Consider the following 23,404-nt stretch of genomic DNA (forward strand, 5'->3'; position numbering starts at 1 on the left):
CCACCAACATGCCTGGCTGATTTTTTGTATTTTTTAGTAGAGACGGGGTTTCACCATGTTAGCCAGGATGGTCTCGATCTCCTGACCTCGTGATCCGCCTGCTCCGGCCTCCCAAAGTGCTGGGATTACAGGCTTGAGCCACCGCGCCCGGCCCGAATTTCTTTTTTTTTTTTTTGAGACAGAGTCTTGCTCTGTCACCCAGGTTGGAGTGTAGTGGTGCAATCTCGGTTCACCGTAAGCTCTGCCTCCCGGGTTCACACCATTCTCCTGCCTCAGCCTCCCGAGTACCTGGGACTACAGGTGCCTGCCACCATGCCGAGCTAATTTTTGTATTTTTAGTAGAGATGGGGTTTCACCGTGTTAGCCAGGATGGTCTCGATCTCCTGACCTCTTGATCTGCCCACCTCGGCCTCCCAAAGTGCTGGAATTACAGGCATGAGCCACCGCGCCCGGCCTCGAATTTCTGGGTTCAGGCAATCTACCCACCTCAGCCACCCAAAGTGCTGAGGTTATAGGCATGAGCCACCATATCCAGCTAGGGTGAATCTTTATATGCCTTATGAAACTGTCAGACTTTCTCATATTAAGCTATGTTTTCATTTTTTATATGTTATTTTATGCTTTAATTTTCCATTTGAATAGAATATTATTAATAGGATAATAACATATATTTGTCATTAAGGTCGATCATTTTATTTTATTTTATTCAGACAACAGAAATTCCCAGCTAACATATTTATTGCTTTAAGCTAAAGCATCTATCTACATCTAGTCTCTTTAATATGTTTACATCTAGGTGCCTATGGTTCATGCTTGAAGTTTTAATGACAAAGAATGAAAACAATAGCCATGCCTTTATGAAGAAGATGGCAGAGAACATCAAGTTAACCAGAGATGCCCAGTCTCCAGATGAATCCAAGACAAATGAAGTAAGATGAGTGTTAGGCCAGTGGATGTTAAGGTGTAATAGAAAAATATATTGTCCGACTTGGTTTTTTTTTTTTTTTTTTTTTTTTTGGCCATACGTAATAATTTAAATTTTAGAATGTTTACAAAAGTAAATGTGTAGTCAGTTTTTATTGCACTTCATTACAAGTGAATTTTATTTCAAGAATCTTTAGTACTCTGAAAAGACATTATAACCTTAGACCAAGAGGATAAGAATAAAATGTACAACTATGGTATCTTACAAACTTACAGTAAGAGTTACAGACAAATGCTTATTCTTTTTGTGTGCTTTCTTTGGGTTGGTTCATTCGTTTGTTATTTTCCATGCATATTGGCATCCATGTTAAATTCATATAGAGGGATTTTTATTTTATCAGAGGCTGCATAAACAATGCTGAACAGAAATATGGAATGTTCAAGGAATAAATAACCACAGTATCCTTCTTTTAACTCTAATTTATACATTTAGTGGAATTGGTAATTATGATTATTTTACAATACTAAAAGTTATATATGATTTGTTTTCCTCCCTAGAAACTGTATACAGTATGTGATGTGGCTCTCTGTGTTATAAATAGTAAAAGTGCTTTGTGCAATGCAGATTCACCAAAGGACCCAGTCCTCCCAATGAAATTTTTTACACAACCTGAAAAGGTAATTTTCTTCCTCTCATTTTTCCTACCACACTAAACTGATTTCAATTTCAGTTACCGTCAACCATTGTGGCAAATATTGAATTGTCTTGACTACAGAGTAAAAAAAAAAATCTGGGTTTATCAAAGTGTGGGAGATTGTCTTACACAGCCCTGAACATTATTCTGACTTGAACAGAAGACTACACATATTGTTGATCTTATGTTTATTCTAGGAATTTCTAGTATTAGAAAGAGTTTTCAGATTTTAAAAATTATTTTAATCTCATTTTATTGAAACATGGTTAGTATTTTTCCAGACAAGAAAAATTTTAAATATTTGGCACAGTGTAAGGAGGGACAAGTTCCCTCCTCTAAGCCTCAATTTCTTCATCTTTATAATGCAGATGTTAATAATACATATGGACAGTTACTAATATCTAGGTTTATATGAAGTTTATCACATAAAACCATTCAATAAATGGTGTTATTGATTAATATACAGTGCATCTATTCTGCTTTCAGCAAATTGTTTCCCATGTAAGTAAATTTTTCAGGTAACCTAGGCTCTGTGAGTTTTTCCAGCTAATTGGATTTTTAAAAGCTTTTATTTATTTCCTGCTGTTAGGTGGTATTTTAAACTTGTTTCACTTTCTCCGATAAACGTATATATATGCCTCGGTAATGATCCCCTTAGAGCAGTGGTTCCCAACCTTTTTGACACCTGGGACCAGTTTCGTGGAAGACAATTTTTCCACAGAGAAATTGAGGTGGGGAGATGGTTTCAGGATGAAACTGTTTCACCTCAGGTCATCAGGCATTAGTTAGATTCTCATAAGGAGCACACAACCTAGATCCCTCGCAGGCATAGTTCGCCATAGGGTTTGTGCTTCTATGAGAATCTTGTGCTGCCGCTGATCCGACAGGAGGCAGAGCTCAAGTGGTGATGCTTGGTCGCCAGCCACTCTCTGCCTGCTGTGTATCCCAGTTCCTAACAGGCCGCAGACCCGTGACCCATAACCCATACCAGTCTGCGGCTCGTGGGTTGGAGACCCCTAGCTTAGAGAATTCTCCAAATGCACATTCCAAGAAATAAATGGAGCTTCCTACTTTGAATGCCATACTTTTAGTAAAGTTTACTAAAATGTAATCTGATTTTTATTATTGATTTAGTATTGAACACTTAACTGTGCCTTGCTTTTGATAGAAATAATGAGAATCTGCAAAAGTATGCTCTCTAATTGAATCCACTGATCTGTATAAAATTTTTTTTTTTTTTTTGAGTCTCCGTCGCCCAGGCTGGAGTGCAGTGGCTTGATCTTGGCCCACTGCAGCCTCCAACTCCTTGGCTCAAACAGTTCTCCTACCTTAGCCTCTCAAGTAGCTGTGACTACAGGCATGTGTCACCATGCCTGGCTAATTTTTTAACTTTTTTGTAGACAGGTGGTTTCATCATGTTGGCCAGGCCTCAAACTCCTGGGCTCAAGTGATCAGCCCACCTCCAGCATCCCAAAGTGCTGGGATTACAGGCATGAGCCACCATGCCCAGCCTATAAAATATTCTTAAGTGAGCTGTTGAATGAAAATTAATCCTGTTGCTGACCCAGGACCGTCATGAATAGAATAGTACCAAATAGAATCTTCCTAACGGTGGTGATACCATCATCAAGAATTAAATTCCTATTTGTCACTACACGTTATCTGGACTCACAGATAACAATTTTTGTTTTTTTTTCTTTTGATACCTTCAGTGTTACAGTGTTTTAGTCTTCTTAATAATAACTTAGGTTTTTCTATTTTCAGTATGCAACGTTCCTTATTTATGTAACATGTTGCTTTTAATGTGTTATAAATTCATAAACCCTAGAATGCTAGGTTTGTGAAGTTAGTGAACCTAGTGAAGCTATAGTATATCTTTATGAATGAAGTGAATGAACTTTGGTACACAGGTTTCTTGATGTTTATTTTAGCTGCATAGAAGACTTTGTATTAAAAAAATGATGTAGCTTTGCCTAGCACACATGACAAAACTGTGATTTCCTCACAGGCACGCTTTGTCCTTTCCTACTTCTGTGAAGGTAAATTTCATACAATAAAAAATATTTTTTAATGAGATTACTTAAAACTTAATTATATTTCCTGAGTTTAGTAGCTGGTTTTGCTTCACTGACACAATATTGTGGTTTGTTTACCATTTTCAGATATTAAGCAAGAAAAGGCATCAAGAGATCAAGTTTGAACTCCTAATTTTTATATAGATATAACTGTCAAAGTGCTATCATTTTACACATTTGGTTTAAATCGTGTATTTACTTGTTAATATCACAGCTGTCAAAGAACATAATTCGCTTAATTGTGTTTTGACAGTTGGTCTACTTATGGTTCTAAGAAACAGGTTTTTGTGTTTTTGTTTGTTTTTTGAGATGGAGTTTGACTCTTGTCACTCAAGCTGGAGTGCAAGGGCACGATCTCGGCTTACCGCAACCTCTGCCTCCCAAATTCAAGCGATTATCCTGCCTCAACCTCCTGAGTAGCTGGCATTACAGGCGCGTGCCACCTGGCCCAGCTAATTTTGTATTTTTTTGTAGAGACAAGGTTTCACCATGTTGGCTAGGCGGGTCTCGAACTCCTGACCTCAGGTGATCCATCCACTTTGGCCTCCCAAAGCGCTGGGATGAGGCTCACAGGCGTGAGACACCACACCCGGCCCGAGTTTATGATGTGGTGGAATTGAGTGAATAAATTTAATGAATAAACTGCATTGAACCATATGAAAACATGGGTGTGCTTTATTTACGGTGTGATTTAGGAAATTTATCTTTGACATTTGCCTAAGTCTGTGTGCCATCAGTTTAATTTAAAGCTAGACTTATGGTATGGCTCATTAAATGTTTTGATTGTCTGATGAATTGGTTTATGTGTTAGCACAAGTGTATTTATTATTGCAAGGCACAATACCTAAAAAGCCTTATTGAGATAATTAAAATACTCATGTTGCCTTTGATTGATGTTTCTTTTTTCTTTTTCTTTTTTTCTTTTTATAGGACTTCTGTAACGATAAGAGTTACATTTCAGAAGAGACAAGAGTACTTCTGTTAACAGGAAAGGTATTATGTACTTAATAATTTTGAGATCTTTGTTTCATGTGTATCTTGCTTCTGCTATTCCTAGAAATACCTTTAAATGACCACTAGATTGTATAGTTCCTGATTCTTAGGGATCACATTATGGATTTAAAGCATCTAAAGCAGCCATGCTTTTAGAATTTTTCTGCCAGCAACCACTCCTGAATTGCCACTGTGTGTTCTCATCAGTAATGTTAAGCACAGTTTATTTACAATTCACAAAGAAGACTTTCCTGGAAAATGCTATAACCAACTTCGATATATAAAATAAAAGAAATAATTTTATACTACTAATGAATTAGACAATTCATGTTCTATGTAAGTAATATGGTGACACCTAAAACAGCAAAAGGAAATTTAGTTTTTCATAAACAGTTCCTAAACTATTACTATAGATATATACAATAATTTGTGTACAGAAGCGTTTATTATGTATTTTGCTATATTTTAGGGGAACTTTGTATTTTGATTGAATAATAAAGGATAAATTAATATTACCTAGTTATTATTAAGTAGAGATATGCTTATGACTTTTGATTGTGTTAAGGCAACCAAACACAATTTTACAGAATGAACTTTTTTTTTCTCTTGAGACAGTCTCATTTTGTCGCCCAGGCCGGAGTACAGTGGTGCGATCTCAGCTCACTGCAACCTCCACCTCCTGGGTTCAGGCAATTCTCATGCCTCAGTCTACCGAGTAGGTGGGACTACCGGCTTATACCACCACGCCTGGCTAATTTTTGTATTTTTGGTAGAGGTTGGGTTTCACTATTTTGGCCAGACTGGTCTTGAACTCCTGGCCTCAAGTGATCCACCTCCCAAAGTGCTGGGATTTGCAGTCAGGAGCCACTATGCCTGGCCCAGAATGAACATTTCTGGTAAATTTAACTAATTAGCACTTAACAATATCTCTTACTTGTGTATAAATTTACATGTATACATGGTAAGGTATAAACGTGTGTGTTTTTTGGGGGTTTTTTGTTTTTGTTTTTAGCCAAAGCCTGCTGGAGTACTAGGTGCAGTAAATAAGCCTTTATCAGCAACGGGAAGGAAGCCCTATGTTAGAAGCACTGGCACTGAGACTGGAAGCAATATTAATGTAAATTCAGAGCTGAACCCTTCAACCGGAAATCGATCAAGGCAACTTTTCTCTCCAATTATTTTTGTTACTAGCATTCACTACTTGGTTTATCTTTTATTCCTAAAGTACTATCTCATAAAATGGTCTTCTGTCTTTAGCGGTGTTCTGGTCCAAAATAATATTCATGAATTTTAGTATTTTCTTTTCTTTTTTTTTTTTTGAGACAAAGTCTCGCTCTTGTCCCTGCCCAGGCTAGAGTGCGATGGCGCGATCTTGGTTCACTGCAACCTCCACCTCCCGGGTTCAAGCAATTCTCCTACCCCAGCCTCCCGAGTAGCTGGAATTACCGAGTAGCGCCTGCCACCACGCCCAGCTAATTTTTATATATTTAGTAGAGATGGGGTTTCACCATGTTGGCCAGGCTGGTCTCGAACTCCTGACCTGAGGTGATCCGCCTGCCTCAGCCTCCCAAAGTGCTGAGATTACAGGCGTGAGCCACCGCACCCAGCCAGTATTTTCTTTTTTTTTCTTAATTTTATGTAATTTTTTTTTTTAAGAGACAGGGTCTCACTTTGTTGCTTAGGCTGGAGGGCAGTGGCAGGATCATAGCTCACCGCAGCCTCAGACTCCTAGGCTCTAGGGATCTCCTCGCTTCAGCATCCCAAGTAGCTGGGACTACAGGCATGCACCACCAACCCCCAGCCAATTTTCTTTTGTACTTTTCGTAAAGATGGAGTTTCGTCATCTTCCCTGGGTCAGGCTCGATCTCCTGGGCTCAAGTGATCTACTCGCTTCAGCCTCCCAAAGTGCTGGGATTACAGGTGCAAACCACCGCACCTGGGCACATTTTAATATTTTCAGTGAGGAAATCAAGAATGTACTGCACACTTTGAAACTATTAATATATAGCATTCTAAGTGTTTAGAAAAGTTAACAGAAAATAATATAAGAATAATACAACCAATTTATATCAAAATACTTATTTTTAATATTTTTGAGACAGAGTGTCTCTGTCCATCACTCAGGCTGGAGTGCAGTGATGGGATGTCAGCTCACGGCAACCTCCACCTCCCGGTTTCAAGTGATTCTCACACCTCAGCTTCCTGAGTTTACAGGCACACGCCACCACTTCCAGCTAATTTCTGTATTTTTGGTAGAGACGGGGTGTCACCATGATTGCCAGGCTAGTCTCTGCCCACCTTGGACTCCCAAAATGCTGAGATTACAGTCATGAACCATCACACCTGGCCCAAAATGTTTATTTTTATACATAAGACAATTCAACCCTTAGGAAAACTATGAAAACATAACTTTTAAATAAATTGAAATGCTTTTTAATTTTTAACTCAAATTAGTATAGGAGGGCTGGGTGTAGTGCCTTATGGCTATGATCCCAGTGCTTCAGTAGGCCAAGGCAGGATTATTGATTGAGGCCAGAAGTTCAAGTCTAAAGTGAGCTATGATGTCTCTGCTACACTCCAGCCTGGGTGACTAAGCAAGACCCTGTCTCTTAAAAAAAAGAAAAGGCCATGTGTGATAGCTCACACCTGTAATCCCAGCACTTTGGGAGGCCGAGGAAGGATAATCACTGGAGCCCAGGAGTTGGAAACCAGCCTGGGCAACATGGGGACATACACTTGTAGTCCCAGCTACTTGGGAGCTCAGGAGGTGGAGGCAGGAAGATCACTTGAGCCCAGGAGTTCTAGGCTATATCAACTATGATCACATAATTTCATTTCAGCCTAAGACCCTGTCCCTTAAAAAAAAAAAAAGTATATATATATATATGATAAGTTTACATTGTTCTAACATTTTCTACTTATAAAAATATTCCATGTTTCTTTTAACATGTTAAGTATTCAGTATATTAGCTACTGCATAAGAATTTCTACCTATTTTTTTCATAAACATAATTATTTTGATACATAATAATTATACATATTTATGGGGTGTTTGTGATATTTTGGTATATGCATAGCATGTATAGCGATCAAATCAGGGTAATTAGGATATCCGTCACGTCAAACCTTTATCATTTCTGACCCTACTCTTAGGAACACTTAATATTGTGGTTTTTATAGATACTATTCTTACACATGAAATCTTAAGAATAAACTCAACCAATGATGTTTTAAACCACTTTTAGCAAAAATGAAGCCCAAGATATGAAATCAGTCAACATGGTTTAAAGAATAGTGGGGCCTCAAATACCTACCAAATAGCCTCTTCTGACAGCCCCCTTTTTTGTAGAACACTATGGAAATGACAACTATACTATGGTCCATAGTTTTATTTTTGTTTGAGGATTTTCTGTTCCCAAAATTTACAGCTTACAATGGTTGTGTTATTTTGTCTCTTGACGACTAACCCTTTTGTCAAGTAGTCTTAGGCAGTCATTTCTGTCTTAATGTTATTAAGGCAAAATGGAAATTGATACCACTTTATCAAAGCTAAATGGAAAATGATATTTTTAAAGCAATAGTCTATAACTACAGAGTATCCGAATCTTGCTATTGTTGCTTCATTTGTCAAGGTTTCGAAACCAGCCTAAGCCTTTCTTTATTGGTACGGTGAGAGAGTGAACTTTCTCTTCATGGAAATATGAAGTCTTGGTTTATTTGTCTTAAACAGGGAACAGAGTTCAGAGGCAGCAGAAACTGGAGTTAGTGAAAATGAAGAGAACCCTGTGAGGATTATTTCAGTCACACCTGTAAAGAATATTGACCCAGTAAAGAATAAGGTAAATTTTAAAATTTAACAAGTGGATTTTTTCCATGGAGATTATTATAGTTTTTCCGTAGGGGTAAGAAATCTACAGCCAACACTTCAATGCACATGCTACATTTTAAACTTGTGTGTATTACCACACACCTCCCCCCCCCCCCCCCCCCCCCCCCAGCTATACTTTCCAAAAATGATTCTGCTTACCTCCACCCACTTTATAAGAATTTATGTGGTCTGGCTGGGCACAGTGGCTTACACCTGTAATCTCAACACTTCGGGAGGCCAGGGAAGACGAATCACCTGAAGTGGGGAGTTCAAGACCAGCCTGGCCAACATGGTGAAACCTCATCTCTACTAAAAATAAAAAATTACTGGGGCGTGGTGGTCGGCACTGAAATCCCAGCTACTCGGGAGGCTGAGGCAGGAAAATCGCTTGAGCCCAAGAGGCGGAGGTTGCAGTGAGTTAACGCCATTGCACTCCAGCCTGGGTGACAGGGAGACTCTGCCTCCAAAAAAAAAAAAAAAAAAAATTTGTGTGGTCACCCCTAATGGTATCCTTTTCCTATACTACCCATTTCAACTCTTTTAAAGAATAGGAGTTGAGGCCCAGTACGTTGGCTCATGCCTGTAATCCCAGCACTTTGGGAGGCTGGGGCGGGTGGATCGCAAGGTCAGTAGTTTGAGACCAGCCTGGCCAACATGGCGAAACCCCGTCTCTATAAAAGTACAAAAATTAACCGGGCATGGTGTCAGGCGCCTGTAATCTCAGCTACTCAGGAGGCTGAGGCAGGAGAATTGCTTGAACCCAGGAGGCGGAGTTTGCAGTGAGCCAAGATCGTGCCATTGCACTCCAGCCTGAACAACAGAGCAAGATTCTGTCTCAAAAAAGGAATTGAGAGTTTTTGAAATCTTTTGAAAGTTTGTTGATTCCCACCAGAGATCAGCCCTTTGTTTTGTTTCTACTGTGTTTTTAAAAGTTTGTCTTGGGTGGATGCAGTGGCTTACACCTGTAATCCTAGCACTTTGGGAGGCAGAGATGGGTGGATCATTTGTGGTCAGGAGTTCAAGACCAGCCTGGCCAACATGGTGAAACTCCGTCTCTACTAAAAATACAAAATATTAGCCGGGCATGGTGGTGCACACCTGTAATCCCAGCTACTCAGGAGGTTGAGACAGGAGAATCACTTGGACCCTCGAGGTGAAGGTTGCAGTGAGCCAACATCATGCCATTGCACTCCAGCCTGGGCGACAAGAGTGAGACTTGGTGGATCATCTGAAGTGAAACCCTGTCTCTGTTATCAAAGTGCAAAAATTACTTGCCTGCAGTCCCAGCTACACGGGAGGCTAAGGCACTAGAATCGCTTGAACCTGGGAGGCAGAGGTTGTAGTGAACCGAGATTGCACCACTCACTGCTCTCCAGCCTGGGCAACAGGGTGAGACCTGGTCTCAAAAAAAAAAAAAAAAGGACCCGGCGCAGTGGCTCACACCTGTAATCCCAACACGTTGGGAGGCCGAGGCAGGCAGATCGCCTGAGGTCAGGAGTTTCAGACCAGCCTGGCCAACATGGTGAAACCTCGTCTCTACTAAAAATATAAAAATTAGCTGGGCATGGTGGTGTGCACCTGTAATCCCAGCTACTCGGGAGGCTGAGGCAGGAGAATTGCTTGAACCTCGGAGGTGGAGGTTGCAGTGAGCCGAGATCACGCCACTGTACTACAGGCTGGTCTTGAACGCCTGACCTCAGGTGATCCACCCTCCTCGGCCTCCCAAAGTGCTGAGATTACAGGCATGAGCCGTGCTTGACTTTTTGGTTGATCTTTAAACGATACTGCCCAATTTTGTTTTGTTTTGAAACAGGATCTCACCATGCCCAACCCAATTTCTTGATTTTTTGGCAGGAGAGGAGTGGTGCATAATTGATAGGAGCATCACACAGATCTGACTTTTGCCCCTTGGCTCTGCCACTCACTGGCTATGTGTTGACTTGAGCAGGTTGCTTGACTTCTCTGGTCTTCCTTCAGTTGTTTTTTTTGTTCTGTTTTGTTTTGTTTTCTTTTTTGAGATGGAGTCTCGCTCTGTCACCCAGGCTGGAGTGCAGTGGCACAATCTCAGCTCACTGCAAGCTCTGCCTCCTGGGTTCAAGCGATTCTCCTGCCTCAGCCTCCTGAGTAGCTGGGATTACAGGCATGCACCACCATGCCCAGCTAATTTTTGTATTTTTAATAGAGACGGGGTTTCACCATGTTGGCCAGGCTGGTCTTGAACTCCTGACTTTGTGATTCGCCCACCTTGGCCTCCGAAAGTGCTGGATTACAGGCATGAGCCACTGCGTCTGGCTCAACTGTTAAATGAAATTGGTAATTTATCTCAGTAAGAATGGCTTGAAGATACTATTAAGTATTTCCTCCCCCCCCCCCCCCCCCCACCCAGAATCATATTCTTCAAGTGCTTATCTTTTTATTGCTCGCCATATACTTATGGTAGTCATCAAATATTTTAGGTATTACCCTTGGGTAAGTGAAATATACTAGGATTATGCAGTTACACCACAGTAGCTTAACTTTTCCTATCCCAACTCTCATTTTCTGAACTCAGCTACATAGGATACTTTTTGAGACGGAGTCTTTTTCTGTTGCCCAGGCTAAAGTGCAGTGGCGCGATCTCGGCTTACTGCAACCTCCACCTCCTGGGTTCAAACCATTCTCCTGCCTCAGCCTCCCGAGTAGCTGGATTACAGGCACCTGCCACCACGCCTGGCTGATTTTTGTATTTTTAGTAGAGATGTGGTTTCATCATCTTGACCAGGCTGGTCTTGAACTCCTGACCTCGTGATCCACCCGCCTCGGCCCCCCAAAGTGCTGGGATTACAGCCGTGAGCCACCGTGCCCACCCGAGGTTACATTTTTAGATCAATCTCTTGCTATCTAAACTCTTTCTGCTTGGTCTTTGAAACACAGCATGTCAATGGATTCAGGTAACAAGTTACCTCTTATTATCAAAACTCTTAGAATCCAGATACCAATAGATTAGAGTACTGTGGGATCCTTGTGTAAAATTAAGCAGTCTTGACTTAAACAAACTTACATACAAAAATGCATATTGCCATAGACATTGAGTTACATCGTGTACTTACAATGCTTACTAAAGGGTGGTACATTTGCAAAAGCCTAAGTGTTTATCTAGTACAACCAGCAATCTGTTACCTTTATGGCCTTTTCCTAAAAGTCTATGTAATTTTGAAATTGGAAATTTAAATTCTAATTTCTGTTATATCCAAACCTTGCTTTCAGCTTGATCTGTAATATTATATTGCTCCAAACCCTTATTTCAACTTTTTTTTTTTCCAAGACAGAGTCTTACTCTGTTGTTGAGGCTGGAGTGCAATGGTGTGATTTCAGCTCACTGTGGCCTCCACCTCCCAGGTTCAAGTGATTCTCCTGCCTCAGACTCCTGAGTAGCTGGGAATGCAGGCACCCGCCACCACACCTGGCTAATTTTTGTATTTTTAGTAGAGACAAGGTTTCAGTATGTTGGCCAGGCTGGTCTCGAACTCCTGACCTCAGGTGATCTGCCTCCCTCGACCTCCCAAAGTGCTGGGATTACAGGCATGAGCCACTGCGTCCAGCCCTCTTTTTTCTTTTTCAACAGTTTAATCTTATTTTCACATTTGTATACACGTATACTTTCCCTTTTTTTGCTACTATATCGCAGTAAATATTGTTTATAAACTTATTGTGTGTAAAACAATAAAATATATATACAAGCAGCCGGGCGCAGTGGTTCACGCCTGTAATCCGAGCACTTTGAGAGGCTGAAGCGGGCAGATCACAAGGTCGGAGTTCGAGACCATCCTGCCCAATATGGCGAAACCCAGTCTCTACTAAAAATACAAAAAATTAGCCGGGCGTGATGGTGGGCTCCTGTAATCCCAGCTACTCAGGAGGCTGAGGCAGGAGAATTGCTTGAACCTGGGAGGTGGAGGTTGCAGTGAGCCAAGATTGTGCCACTGCACTCCAGCCTGGGCGACAAGAGCGAAACTCCGTCGCAAAAAAAAAAAAAAAAAAAACATATACAAACACACTTACTGGTGCATTTATTTCTGTGGGCTGAGTTTCTCAAGAGTAGTATTAGTGGTTCAAAGGATAAATGCATTAGAGCTTTTAGATATTTCTATATTGGTTTCGTGAGAGATTGGAACACTTGACGTTTCTAGCAGCAGGGTATGAGAGTACTTTATTCCCTACATACCAACAACATGTTTTACGGTTCATTTGAATTTTTTTCTGTCTCCACTTACCAAATCTAATGCCCCACTATTTTAATTTGCATTTCTCTGACTGCCAGTATGTTTGTTGACCATTTGGATGTGCTGTTGTGTAAATTGCCTGTTCATATTTTGCCTGTTTTAAACTTGTTATCCTTGTCTCATCTAACTTAGCTTCTTTAACCTGTTAGCACACAGGTTTGTCCTTAAGTATTTACCTTTTTAAAAATCAGTTACCTACCGTACTAACCTACATGAAGAACAACACCTGTTTTGTTCCTCAATCTATGCCCAAGAACCACCACACCTATTAAACATTCAGTTGAACAAGTGGTTCATACTCCAGGTTTTAGTACTTGGTTGTGTTGTTGATCCATTCTGTTATGTCCAGCAGTCACCATCATTCCCAAAGGTGACTTTGCATCTTTCTTCTCTGATCCATTGTGTATTGTTTTCACAGTTCAATTCCTGCAAGCCATTTTACTCTTGTCCTTTCATGGATTATCTGTTCACTAAAGTGAGGCTTAACATTAGACTCCAGGCTGGGCATGGTAGCTCACGCCTGTAATCCCAACACTGCGAGGCTGAGGCCGGTGGATTGCTTGAGTCCAGGGGTTTCAGGACAGCCTGGGCAACTTGTTGAAACCCCATCTCTACTAAAAATAGAAAAATTCGCTAAACATGGTGGTATCTGCCTGTAGTCCCAGCTGTTCAGGAGGCTGAGGTGGGAGAATGACTTTAGCCACAGTGAGCTGAGATTGCGCTACTGCACCCCAGCCTGGACAACCAGAGCAAGGTCCTGTCTCAAAAAAAAAAAAAAAAGGAAACTCTAAAACACTGATTTGTGGGTTTACTCACTTAAATTGTTATTCCTGGGAATTTTCTTTGAACTAAATTTTCTTGAAACATGGAAGATTTGTAATTTATTTTCCCTTGTCTTTCTGGGAATATTTTCTGGGGAAAATGAAAATTACTTGATTAAAAAGATTTAATCTAATTTTTTTCAATGATTGTATTACTCACTCTTTAATCAATTAGAATTATGTCAGTTAAAGTTTTGTTTTGTTTTGTTTTGTTTTGTTTTGTTTTGTTTTGTTTGAGACAGAGTTGTAACTCAGGCTGGAGTGCAGTGGCATGATCTCAGCTCATTGCAACTGGGATGAGATGAAAAGTTAAAGAACTTCACGTTACAGAACTACAAAGATTATTATACTTAGATGTACTCACAGACAAAGAAAACATTAATAGCATATAGAATTCTGAAAATACTCTTCTTTTAAAAAGTGACAGATTTAGTACATACCATCAATAAAAAGAACTTTTCATTTGGATGCAGTATAACAACAAAACCAAGTAGATTTTATTTTTCAAGTACTATTTGTGCTTTATATTTTTATTATTGCAGTTTTTTTCCCCCCGAGACAGAGTTTTGCTCTTGTTGCCCAGGCTGGAGTGCAGTGGTGCAGTGTTGGCTATTCTCCTGCCTCAGCCTCCTGATTAGCTGGGATTACAGGCATGGGCCACCACGCCTGGCTAATTTTGTATTTTTAGTAGAGACAGGGTTTCTCCATGTTGGTCAGGCTGGTCTTGAACTCCCAACCTCAGGTGATCCACCCGTCTCAGCCTCCCAAAGTAGTGGGATTACAGGCGTGAGCCACCGCACCAGGCCTGCAATTAATATTTTGAGATAAGATCTCCCACTGTCACCCAGGCTGGAGTCCAGTGGCATAATCTCTGCTTACTGTAGCCTCAACCTCCCAGGCTTAAGCAATCCTCCCACCTCAGCCTCCCAAGTAGCTGGGACTACAGGCACAAGCCACCATGCCCGGCTAATTTTTTAAATTATTGGTAGAGATGGGATCTATGTTGTCGGGGATTGTTTGGAACTCCTGGGCTCAAGCGATCCTCCTGCTTTAGCCTCCCAAAGTGCTGCGATTACAGGCGTAAGCCAGTGTTGCCAGCCTTTGCTTTTTAATGAGCATTTATTGAGCATATTATATATGCTATACACCATGGTAGGTACCAGGCACAGTCACTCTCCTCAAGGAGCTTACTTTCCTAATGTGATGTAAGCAGTTAACTGGAAGCCCTCAAATCCAGACTCCTTTAAAATACTTTCAAAACACTCTTTTCTAATAGAGATCATTAATATTTAAGGAATTTGTGTTTATAGAATTGTTTTGTGCTTTTTTAGGAAATTAATTCTGATCAGGCTACCCAGGGCAACATCAGCAGTGACCGAGGAAAGAAAAGAACAGTAACAGCAGCTGGTGCAGAGAATATCCAACAAAAAACAGATGAGAAAGTAGATGAATCGGGACCACCTGCCCCTTCCAAACCCAGGAGAGGACGTCGACCCAAGTCTGAATCTCAGGGCAATGCAACCAAAAATGATGATCTAAATAAACCTATTAACAAGGGAAGGAAGAGAGCTGCAGTGGGTCAGGAGAGCCCTGGGGGTTTGGAAGCAGGTAATGCCAAAGCACCCAAACTGCAAGATTTAGCCAAAAAGGCAGCACCAGCAGAAAGACAAATTGACTTACAAAGGTAATGTACGCCATTCTTCCTCAAGTGGGAATTTAGACATTTTGTTTTGTTCGTAGTATATTCTTAGTGTCAGTCACCCCAAACACCTAAGCATTTGAGAGAGAAACCTGCATCTGGTTTTACTGGGTCCGTTTATAATAGCATCTGTTATTATCTCATAACTTCCAGTTTTAAGGCACAAATTTGAAGAAAAATCTTTTTTCTTTGTGTAATTTTTATTTAGGATATGGTATTTTGATATTTCTGTTTTTATTAACAAGACAAATATTTCTTTTGCTTAGTGCCTTTGAAGTGGTTGCAGAGGTTTACATAAAATAAGGGCTACCTTTTGGATACAAGGTCTCATAATGGAGAAAACAGTCACGAAATGTCAATAGGTAATAGGTCCCACTCTTTAATTCTTCGTGGTATAGTTAATTGTAACACAGGTCAACAACTTACATCTTCCCCACCCTGCCCAGAGAAATAACTTACCAAACTCTTCATCTTTGATCATTCTTGGGCTGAGATTTCAGACTTTTCCTGGTGGAAATCTAGAAGGTGGCTCCTTTCACCTTGGCCTTAGAACTTAACTCGTCCTCCTTTTTTCCTTACATAACATAACTCATTTACCCCTGAATTAGACTGTAGGCATTTGAGTTTCTTCTAGGGAAGAGTCCCAGATTTGATCAGCTCAGGATACCCCCACTATCCTGCTTCAGTATTTTTATAAAACTCAATGTCAGGCCGTGCACAGTGGCTCATGCCTGTAATCCCAACACTTTGGGAGGCCTAGATGGGTGGATCACCTGAGGTCGGGAGTTCAAGACCAGCCTGACCAGCATGGTGAAACCCCATCTCTACTTAAAAAAAAAAAAAGAAAAAGAAAATGCAAAAAGTTAGCCAGGTGTGGTGGTGCATGCCTGTAATCCCAGCTACTTAGGAGGCTGAGGCAGGAGAATCACTTGAACCCAGGAGGCAGAGGTTGCAGTGAGCCAAGATTGCGACACTGCACTCCAGCCTGGGCAGCAGAAGGAGACTGTGTCTCAAAAAAAAAAAAAAAGTTACTGAAACGTGTGTAAAAACATTTAAAATATTATCATTTATGAGCTGGGCCCGGTGACTCACGCTTGTAATCCAAACACTTTGGGAGACCGAGGCGGGTAGATCACCTGAGGTCAGGAGTTTGAGACCAACCTGACCAACATGGTGAAACCCCATCTCTACTAAAAATACAAAAAAAAAAAAAAAAAAAAAAACCCCGGGTGTGGTCGTGGCCACGGGCACCTGTAATCCCAGCTACTCAGGAGGCTGAGGCAGAAGAATTGCTTGAGCCCAGGAGGCAGAGGTTGCAGTGAGCAGAGATTGCGCCATTGCACTCCAGCCTGGGCGACAAAGCGAGACTCCATCTCAAAAAAACCAAAAAAATTAGCATTTACGAAATTCTGAAATTTTGGGCTGTTAAATTTCTACATCATCTAAGTGCCCTCTTGGCAACCTTTCACATCCTCTCATGGCATCTGATCCAGAAGGCTCAAACCTGATCTGAGTACTAGTGTGTTCCTCCTACTCACTTCTGTCTCTATTAACTAATAAGTGTAGTAATGAAAGCGAGTATTAGGGGCAAATTTTACATGACTTTCTTCTCAAACCTGGACCTTTATTGAACCTCTGCCTCCCTTTTTCATTAGTATGATAGTATGTATCTTAAAGGGTTGCTCTAAGAATTAAATGGATCAGTAAATATAAAGAAAGCGCCTAGCAAAGTGCCTAGTACAAAATAAATGCCCAACTGTTACCGTTACTACTGTTTTGAATTCTAGTTTCCTTACCCCTTTACATACATTTTCAGTTATACAAAAGTTGAACATTTCCCTGGAGATTGCCAAAATTCTCTGAACGGTTTCAAGAGATCTGTCCTCTTCTTCACCTACACACAAAAAAGTACTAATCATCACACACAGGCTACCTAAGCCACCTGACCTTACCTCCCATTAGCTGTCCCTGTACCATCTAACTAAAATGTACAGATACATACTTGTGGCCGGGCATGGTGGCTCACGCCTGTAATCGCAGCACTTTGGGTGGCCAAAGCGGGCGGATCACCTGAGGTCAGGAGTTTGAGACTAGCCTGGCCAATATGGAGAAACCCCATTTCTACTAAAAATACAAAAACTAGCCGGGTGTGGTGGTGCATACCTGTAGTCCCAGCTACTCGGGAGACTGAGGCAGGAGAATTGCTTGAACCCGGGAGGCAGGGGTTGCAGTGAGCCAAGATCCGGCCACTACACTCCAGCCTGGGAGACAGAGCGATACTCAAAAAAAAAAAAAAAAAAAAAGATACATACTTGAACCCTGAAAACTTTTTCAGTAGTAGCAATTAGACCTTCTCTCATTTACAGCATTGTAAAATCCATTGCTTTGCTTTTAGCTGCACTATGTGCCCCAATATCATCAAATGGCATTTGGCCTTCTCTTTACAGAGTGAAAAGGCACGTTAGAGATCTTAAATATGCTAGTAGTAGATCAATGGGCAGTGTGTTATTCAGAATACAGTATTCTGTGATGGTTTTCTAATCTCAGTGACAGTAGGTGGTTAAATTAAATGTTTATGGCCAGGTGCAGTGGCTCACACCTATAATCCCAGCACTTTGGGAGGCCAAGCCAAGGTGGTCAGATCCTTTAAGGTCAGGAGTTCAAGATCAGCCTGACCAATATGGTGAAAGCCTGTCTCCAGTAAAAATACAAAAAATTAGCCGGGTGTGGTGGCGCAACCCTGTAATCTCAGCTACCCGGGAGGTAGAGTTTGCAGTGAGCAGAGATTGTGCCACTGCACTCCAGTCTGGACGACAGAGTGAGACTCCATCTCAAAAATTAAAAATAAAAATAAATAAAATACAAAATTAGTCGGGCATGATGTTGTGTGCCTGTACTCAGGGAGCTGAGGTGGGAGGATTGCTTGAGCCTAGGGCTGAGGGTAGCGGGAATAGGCTTTAGTGTTTAATGGGGATGGAGTTTCAGTTGGGGAAGGTGGAAAAGTTCTAGAGATGGATGGTGGTAATGGTTGTACACGATATAAATAATTGGCCACTTCAGAAAGGTCATGGAAAACTGGAGTTAAGAGATAAAAATAGAAACTTTATTTCTCAACGTAAGCTCCATCAACTTCAAGACACTTTTTGTATGGTAAGCAATGATAGAAACCATTTAGTCCATCCCCAAAGAACTGAGGGTCCTGTGAGTTTAACTGTTTCAAACAGTCTTTTTCATTATTGACCAAAGAAAAATTGGCACTCTAAAAACTTTTTTAAGATTAAGAAGCAAAAAGAAGTCAGAAGGAGCCGAATCAGTACTGTAAGCTGGATGCCTAATGATTTCCCATGGGAACTCTTGCAGAATTGCCCTTGTCTGATGAGAGGAATGAGCAAGAACATTGTCATGGTGGAGGAGGACTCTCTGGCGAAGCTTTCCCAGGCATTTTTCTGCTAAAGCTTTGACTTTGTCCGAACACTCATAATAAGCAGATATTATCATTTGTTGGCTTTCCAGAAACTCAACAAGCAAAATGCGTTGAGTATCCCAAAAAACTGTTGCCATGACCTTTACTCTTGACCAGTCTGCTTTTCCTTTCAGTGGACCACTTGGCCACTTTCACCTCTTAGTACCCTTTTTTTTTGAGACAATACCTGGCTCTCTTGCCAAGGCTAGAGTGCAATGGCGTGGTCTTGCCTCACTGCAGCCTCAACCTCCCTAGTAGCTGGGACTACAGGCATGCGCCACCGTGCCCAGCTAAATTGCTTTGTGCTTTGTCTTCGGGATTCTACTGGTAAAGCCATGTTTCAGTTCCTATTGCAATTCTTTAAGTGCTTCAGGATCTTGATCCTACTTGTCTAGACTTTCTATCCAAAGCTCTGCTCTTGTCTACAGCTGATCTGGGTGCAAAGGGTTTTAACAGCCATTGAGTGGAAAGCTTGCTCAACTTTAATTTTTCAGTCAGAATTTTGTAAGCTGAACCAATTGAAATGACCACAGTGTTGGCGATTGTTTCTGCTCTTGCCAGTCCTCTTGAATCGGCAGAAACAAGATGAATTTTTTTCCCTGTAAATTGACATGGAGGGCATGATGTTCAACATCATCTCAACCCTTCCTGAAACAATTTATCCAGCTGGGCATCATGGTTCATGCCTATAATTCTACCACTTTGGGAGGCTGAGGCTGACAGATCACTGGAGCCTAGGCGTTTGAGACCAGCCTGGGCAATATGGCAAAACCCCGTATCTACAAAAAAATAGAAAAATTAGCCAGGTGTCTGGTGTGTACCTATAGTCCTGGCTACTTCAGAGGCTGAGGTGAGAGGATCACCTGAGCCTGGGAGGTCGAGGCTACAGTGAGCCATGATCATGCCACTCCTCACTGCACCCTAGCCTGGGTGACCGAGGAGACCCTGTCACACACACACACACAAAATATCAATTTTAAGCTACTAATTTCTTTGGGGCATTGTGCCATAAACTTTTCCTAAAGCGTCAGTGATTTCGCCATTCTTCCACCCAAGCTTCACCAGACATCTGATGCTTTTCTTGCTTCAATTTTAGCAGAATTCCTATTGCTCTGATAGGGACTCTCTTCAAACTTTTTTTCTTTTTCTTTTTCTTTTTTTTTGAGACGGAGTTTCACTCTTGTTGCCCAGGCTGGAGTGCAATAACACAATCTCAGCTCACTGCAACCTCTGCCTCCTAGGTTCAAGCGATTCTCCTGCCTCAGCCTTCCTAGTATCTGGGATTACAGGCACCCACCACCATACCCAGCTAATTTTATATATATATTTTTTTTTAGTAGAGATGGGGTTTCACTGTGTTGGCCTGACTGGTCTTGAACTCCTGACCTCAGGTGATCCACCCACCTTGGCCTCCCAAAGTGCTGGGATTACAGGCGTGAGCCACCGCGCCCAGCCTCTTCAAACTTTTTTGAGAGACCGGTCTCACTCTGTCACTCAGGCTGGAGTTCAGTGGCACCATCATGGCTCACTTTGTTCTATGAGAGCACTGAGGCTCAAGCAATCCTCTTGCCTCAGCCTCCCAAGTAGCTGGGACCATAGGTGTGCACCACCATGGCTGGCTAATTTCTTTTTAAATTTTTTGGGTCTTGCTGTATTGCCCAGGCTGTTCTCAACTACTGGAATCAAGCAGTCTTCCTGCCCGCAAGCAATCTTCCTGCCCCAGCCCTCAAACTTTTCAAACATTTTCAGTGCCTCAAACTAGATCCTGTTCAGACATAACAAGTTAGTATGAGTTTATTTTGGTGCAAAAAAAAACATTTTGAGCTGGGCACGGTGGCTCATGCCTGTAATCCCAGCACTTTGGGAGGCCAAGGCAATCCATGGGTGGATCATGAGGTCAGGAGATCGAGACTATCCTGGCTAACACAGTGAAATCCCGTCTCTACTAAATATACAAAAAATTAGCCAGGTGTGGTGGCAGGCACCTGTACTCCCAAGCTACTCAGGAGGCTGAGGCAGGAGAATGGCGTGAACCCAGGGGGCAGAGCTTGCAGTGAGCAGAGATCACGCCACTGCACTCCAGCCTGGGCGACAGAGACTCAACTCAAAAAAAAAAAAAAAAAAAATTTTTTTGAAATCCATGTATAATTATTTCATAACATTCATTTTCCACAAACTTTTTGAAGACCCCTTATATTCTTGTTTTTGGGTTGTTTTGTTTTTGAAATGGAGTCTTGCTCTGTCACCCATGCTGGAGTACAATGGTGAGATCTCGGCTCACTGCACCCTCTGCCTCCTGGGTTCAAGGGATTCTTGTGCCTCATCCTACCGAGTAACTGGGACTGCAGATGTGCGCCACCACACCCGGCTAATTTTTGTATTTATAGTAGAGACGGGTTTCACTGTGTTGGGCAGCCAGACCCCTAATATTCTTTTTTTTTTTTTGAGACGGAGTTTCGCTCTTGTTGCCTAGGCTGGAGTGCAGTGGTGTGATCTCGGCTCACCGCAACCTCCGTCTCCCAGTTCAAGCAATTCTCCTGCCTCAGCCTCCCTAGTAGCTGGGATTACAGGCATGCGCCACCAAGCCTGGTTAATTTTGTATTTTCAGTAGATACAGGGTTTCTCCATGTTGGTCAGGCTGGTCTTGAACTCCTGACCTCAGGTGATCCGCCTGCCTCGGCCTCCCAAAGTGCTGGGATTGCAGGCATGAGCCATCACACCCGTCCCTTTATATTCTTAATGCCATTAAACTTTATACTTAAAAATGGTTAAAATGATAAATGTATTTGATATATATTTTATCATAATTTTAAAATTTGCTGCATGAAAACAGCTGACAGTAATATAGTGCTTATTATAAGCCAAGCTCAATAATAAGCTCTTTATTTGTTAACCCACTGAATCCTTAAAACAACTCTATGGCCGGGCACGGTGGCTCACACCTGTAATCCCAGCACTTTGGGATGCCAAGGCGGGCAGATCATGAGGTCAGGGGTTCAAGACCAGCCTGGCCAATATGGTGAAACCCCATCTGTAATAAAAATACAAAATTTAGCCGGGCATGGTGGCGCGCGCCTCTAGTCCCAGCTACTCGGTAGGCTGAGGCAGAAGAATTGCCGGGAGGCAGTTGAACCCAGGAGGCGGAGGTTGCGGTGAACCAAGATCGCACCATGCACTCCAGCCTGGATGACAGAACAAGACTCCATCTCAAAAAACAAAAACAACTCTATGTGGCTAAGTACTGTCATTCTCCCCAGTACTGTCATTTCCTCCCAAAAGTGGAGGAAACCCAGGTATAAAGGGGCTATATAGCTTTCGATCCCTTACATAAATGGGATTATAGGCATGAGCCGTTGCACCCGGCAGAACTGTAAGTAAAAGCACTAGTTTATTTGAAATAATCACGGGTTAAATTAGACCAACTCTACTCATCTTTTTCACCTCTTTTGGTAGTACATGCAAACAAAGTCCCTGCATTTTAGGATTAGAGAGGAAAACCGAGAGATAGATCAGATGTTTTTGAAAGTGGCATACTTTAATTGAATGTAACACTCAATGCCAAGAACAAGACTAGGGTGAAAATTAGTTCAAATGGGCTGGGCATGGTGGCTCACGCCTTTAATCCCAGCACTTTGGGAAGCCTAGGTGGGCAGATCACTTGAGGTCAGGAGTTTGAGACCAGCCTGGCCAACATGGTGAAACCCTGTCTCTACTAAAAATATAAAAATTAGCTAGGCGTGGTGGCACACACCTGTAATCTCAGCAACTCAGGAGGCTGAGGCAGGAGAATGGCTTAAACCTGGGAGGTGGAGGTTGCAGTGAACCAAGATCACGCCAGTGTGCTCCAGCCTGGGCAACAGAGTGAGACTCTGTCTCAAAAAAATGAAAATTAACAAAAATTAGTTCAAATGATATTTGGTATTATAGCAAGACCCTGTCTCTACAAAAAATTTAAAAAGAAATTAGCCAGGCATGGTGGTATTCACCTGTGGTCCCAGCTACTTGGGATGCTGTGGCAGGAGGATTGCTTGAGCCTCAGTGTTCATAGCTCCAGTGGGTCATGATGGTGCCACTGTACTCCAGCCTGAGTGATAGGTGCCTGGCATCTGTATTAGTAGTGACAGTAGGAAATGTTTTATGAGCAGATATCTGACCTGCCAACATCCATTATGAAGCAAGTACCACACTATATGAGCATAAGGAAATTAAGACCTGAACGGACCTTGCTCAGGTCACTTGGCTAGTGCTACACGGGGCATGGCTTAAGATCCCAGCATGTCACTTATTATCTATCTGCCTCATGATACTGCTCATGGTGGTAGCTTGGAAATTTCTTTTTTTTTTTTTTTTTTTTTTGAGGTGGAGTCTCGGTCTGTCGCCCAGGCTGGAGTACAGTGGCTTGATCTCAGCTCGTTGCAAGCTCCACCTCCCAGGCTCACGCCATTCTCCTGCCTCAGCCTCCTGAGTAGCTGGGACTACAGGCGCCTGCCACCACGTCCGGCTTATTTTTTGTATTTTTAGTGGAGACAGGGTTTCACCATGTTAGCGAGGATGGTCTCTATCTCCTGACCTTGTGATCTGCCCGCCTCAGCCTCCCAAAGTGC

General features: G+C 42.0%; 1 protein-coding gene across 3 annotated transcripts in view; it reads left to right on the forward strand.

The window, feature by feature from the left end:
- PDS5A (PDS5 cohesin associated factor A) overlaps nucleotides 1-23,404 on the forward strand; it is a 170,916-nt gene that overhangs the window by 140,628 nt on the left and 6,884 nt on the right. For 2 of the 3 annotated variants that reach the window (XM_032136154.2, XM_032136155.2), the window contains exons 27-32: nucleotides 797-929; nucleotides 1,483-1,602; nucleotides 4,625-4,687; nucleotides 5,700-5,845; nucleotides 8,418-8,526; nucleotides 14,970-15,322. In XM_032136154.2, the coding sequence (XP_031992045.1) occupies nucleotides 797-929; nucleotides 1,483-1,602; nucleotides 4,625-4,687; nucleotides 5,700-5,845; nucleotides 8,418-8,526; nucleotides 14,970-15,322 (924 nt within the window). Of the gene's footprint in view, nucleotides 1-796; nucleotides 930-1,482; nucleotides 1,603-4,624; nucleotides 4,688-5,699; nucleotides 5,846-8,417; nucleotides 8,527-14,969; nucleotides 15,327-23,404 lie in introns of those variants that run through there. The other variant, XM_058429989.1, reaches the window with a different exon arrangement.

This window comes from Hylobates moloch, unplaced genomic scaffold (genome assembly GCF_009828535.3).
Source record: "Hylobates moloch isolate HMO894 unplaced genomic scaffold, HMol_V3 SCAFFOLD_17, whole genome shotgun sequence".
NCBI lineage: Eukaryota > Metazoa > Chordata > Mammalia > Primates > Hylobatidae > Hylobates > Hylobates moloch.